The following is a 2,500-nucleotide window of genomic DNA, read 5'->3' as shown; positions in this document are numbered from 1 at the left end:
ATCTCGTATTGCAATACATAAACCAATGAGGGAATAACAGAGTCACAGAGAAAATTTGTTTCATTTTATAAATGAATAAAAGAGAAAGTACACATGTATGGAAAAGACACATAATCATCCTCCTTGAAAATTAACTTCTTCCCTTTCTAAAAAGGGAAGTTCATTGTTTACATTTATTATAATGAACCAATAACAAAGTACACAGTATCTGTTGGGGGAAGACATGAATCATTCCATTCCTATTTATAATTTTACTCTACCTTGAAACTAAAAAATATAAAGTCCAAATTTTTAACCGTATTCATTTCCTCTTTTTCTCCATTTTCTTCACTTTATTCATATTCCTACTGCATCATGGTTCCTCCCCTTTTGTGTATATTACATCATTCTTGGTCTCTTGGCTGGGGGAGGTGGCATCAACTCCTTGTCTGCTTTCTTGTAGCCTTGTGCTTGGATGAATTTGAGGAGCTGATCCTCGGTAACTGGGTGGCTAATACTGTTGCAGACAGCTGGACATATTTATAGAGGAAAAAGAAAAAGAATAATTGTTAATACTGAAGGCACTTAAACCTACAATAGGGTCTGAATAATGGTAGGAAGGAAGTTAGATGTAAACTGGATAGGAAAACTTATAGTACCACTGGTACTCAACCCCAAATTCTACTGGATTCTATTATACAGATACCATTATAATGTCTTGCAAGTTGATCCACATATAGATTTTAAATACACCACTTAATAATTCATGATGGATAAAATTTTCACTTATATCATTCAACACCTCAAAATTTCCATAAAAAAGAGGCTACACAATCACACAATAATTGTGATGCAAAGAAAAAAGCAAGTAGCACAATAAATAAAAGAAACATTTCCCACTGGCCTACCCATGGCAGTAGTGTAGCTATTGGGGAACGATTTGTCAGTCCGCTCTCTCATGAAGACCCACTTGTTATTTTCATATTTACATTCAATGATCTTGTTATTGTACTCCTTCAAACCCTTGGTTGGCTTTATTGTTGCAAAGGGAGCGTCCAGCCCCCCCACGTACAGATCTCCTTCTGTTGTTGGCAATAATCTGGAAAAAATACATAAATATATTTGTTTATTTACATAAATCACCTCAGGTAGCATGTAAAGAACCAGGCAATAAGTTCCAACTTCTGAATAAGTGCAGGAAGCTTTGATGACATCAGAATAGGCACAGCCTCTAAATTGGCCCATTCTCAGCTGCTCTTTTAGCCCCTAAAATCCAGGGACAATTAATCAAGAGAATTTTTATTTTGAACACCTGACCTGAGCAAATCAAGCACAAAATGAGAATTCTCCAAAAGTATGGCATGTACAATCCCCTCCCACAACAGGCATGCAATCATTATACCGTTATCACTTGAAAATTGACGATTTTACTCGACTGACTTAGAGAAAACAAGCAATACTAAAATGGAATGCATTCTTTATATAAATACTTCCTAGCAAACTCTCCTGTTACCAGTGTTACCAGAAAAATAGATTGGAGGTATGAAACTTACCTTGGCAAACAGTACAAATACATGAAGTGACAAGACTTTTCTCAGGAAACAAAGACAAGAACAGAGAGTGTGACAAGTCTTACAATCCTACGGGACAGAATCCATATATAAAATGTGATCACCCTGAACCTAAAACTCCACTACCTTAGGCCAGGAGGCTGTTACAGGACAAGCCCAGTGTCCAGTTTCCTGTCGGATTCAGGCAGTGAGACAGACCAGGATCCCACAATAATCCAGTATCAACATCACCATAATCCAATAATTAAGGCTAGACACATTATTATGCAAAACAAGAAAAAATCTTAGTTCTTAACCCAATGGGCACAGGCTTTCTCGGCAGCCATGCAGTCCGCCAAACGGTTATATCCACACGGGCCCCACCTTCAGGGATGCCACCCTATTGGCACTACGCTGCCAAGGCATCATAGTAGATGCCACCCGTGAACAAGGGGTTAAAGAAAAATGCTAATACTCACCCTAAACCACCTTTCTTGACAATTTTTAACTTGAAGTCAACAGAATTGTGGCTTGCAGGTTTCCATTTTAGGACTAGATCACATCTTCCAGGTATGTAAGGCTGTAAGATAAACAAACATATATATCAATATTTTATCACACACTTAACAGGGGCTCAGAAAGTTTCATAACATTATTTTGTATAACTAAAGTTTATCATATACCATGTCACTTCTATAAATATTATAATTCACATCCCATGCCTACAATCAAAATAAAGAAAAATAAACAAATACACAAAATAAATAAATTATATAATTTACATGTATGTACATATATATGTATATATATATATATATATATATATATATATATATATATATATGTATATATGTAAGTATGTATGTATGTATGTATATGTATATATATGTATATATGTATATATATATATGTACATATATGTGTATATATATACATATATATATGTATGTATGTATATGTATAAATGTATA

The 2,500-nt window shown here is 34.7% G+C and overlaps 1 protein-coding gene across 1 annotated transcript in view; it reads right to left on the bottom strand.

The window, feature by feature from the left end:
• Positions 1-49: 49 nt before the first annotated feature.
• LOC125047836 (mRNA-capping enzyme-like) overlaps positions 50-2,500 on the bottom strand; it is a gene marked incomplete at its 5' end in the record, with an annotated part of 7,041 nt that continues 4,590 nt past the window's right edge. Inside the window, 3 exon segments of the mRNA XM_047646346.1 lie at positions 50-509; positions 888-1,078; positions 2,009-2,109. Of these exon segments, the coding sequence (XP_047502302.1) occupies positions 379-509; positions 888-1,078; positions 2,009-2,109 (423 nt within the window).

This window comes from Penaeus chinensis, chromosome 42 (assembly GCF_019202785.1).
Source record: "Penaeus chinensis breed Huanghai No. 1 chromosome 42, ASM1920278v2, whole genome shotgun sequence".
NCBI classification, from domain to species: domain Eukaryota; kingdom Metazoa; phylum Arthropoda; class Malacostraca; order Decapoda; family Penaeidae; genus Penaeus; species Penaeus chinensis.
This window is presented reverse-complemented; position numbering and strand designations above follow the sequence as displayed.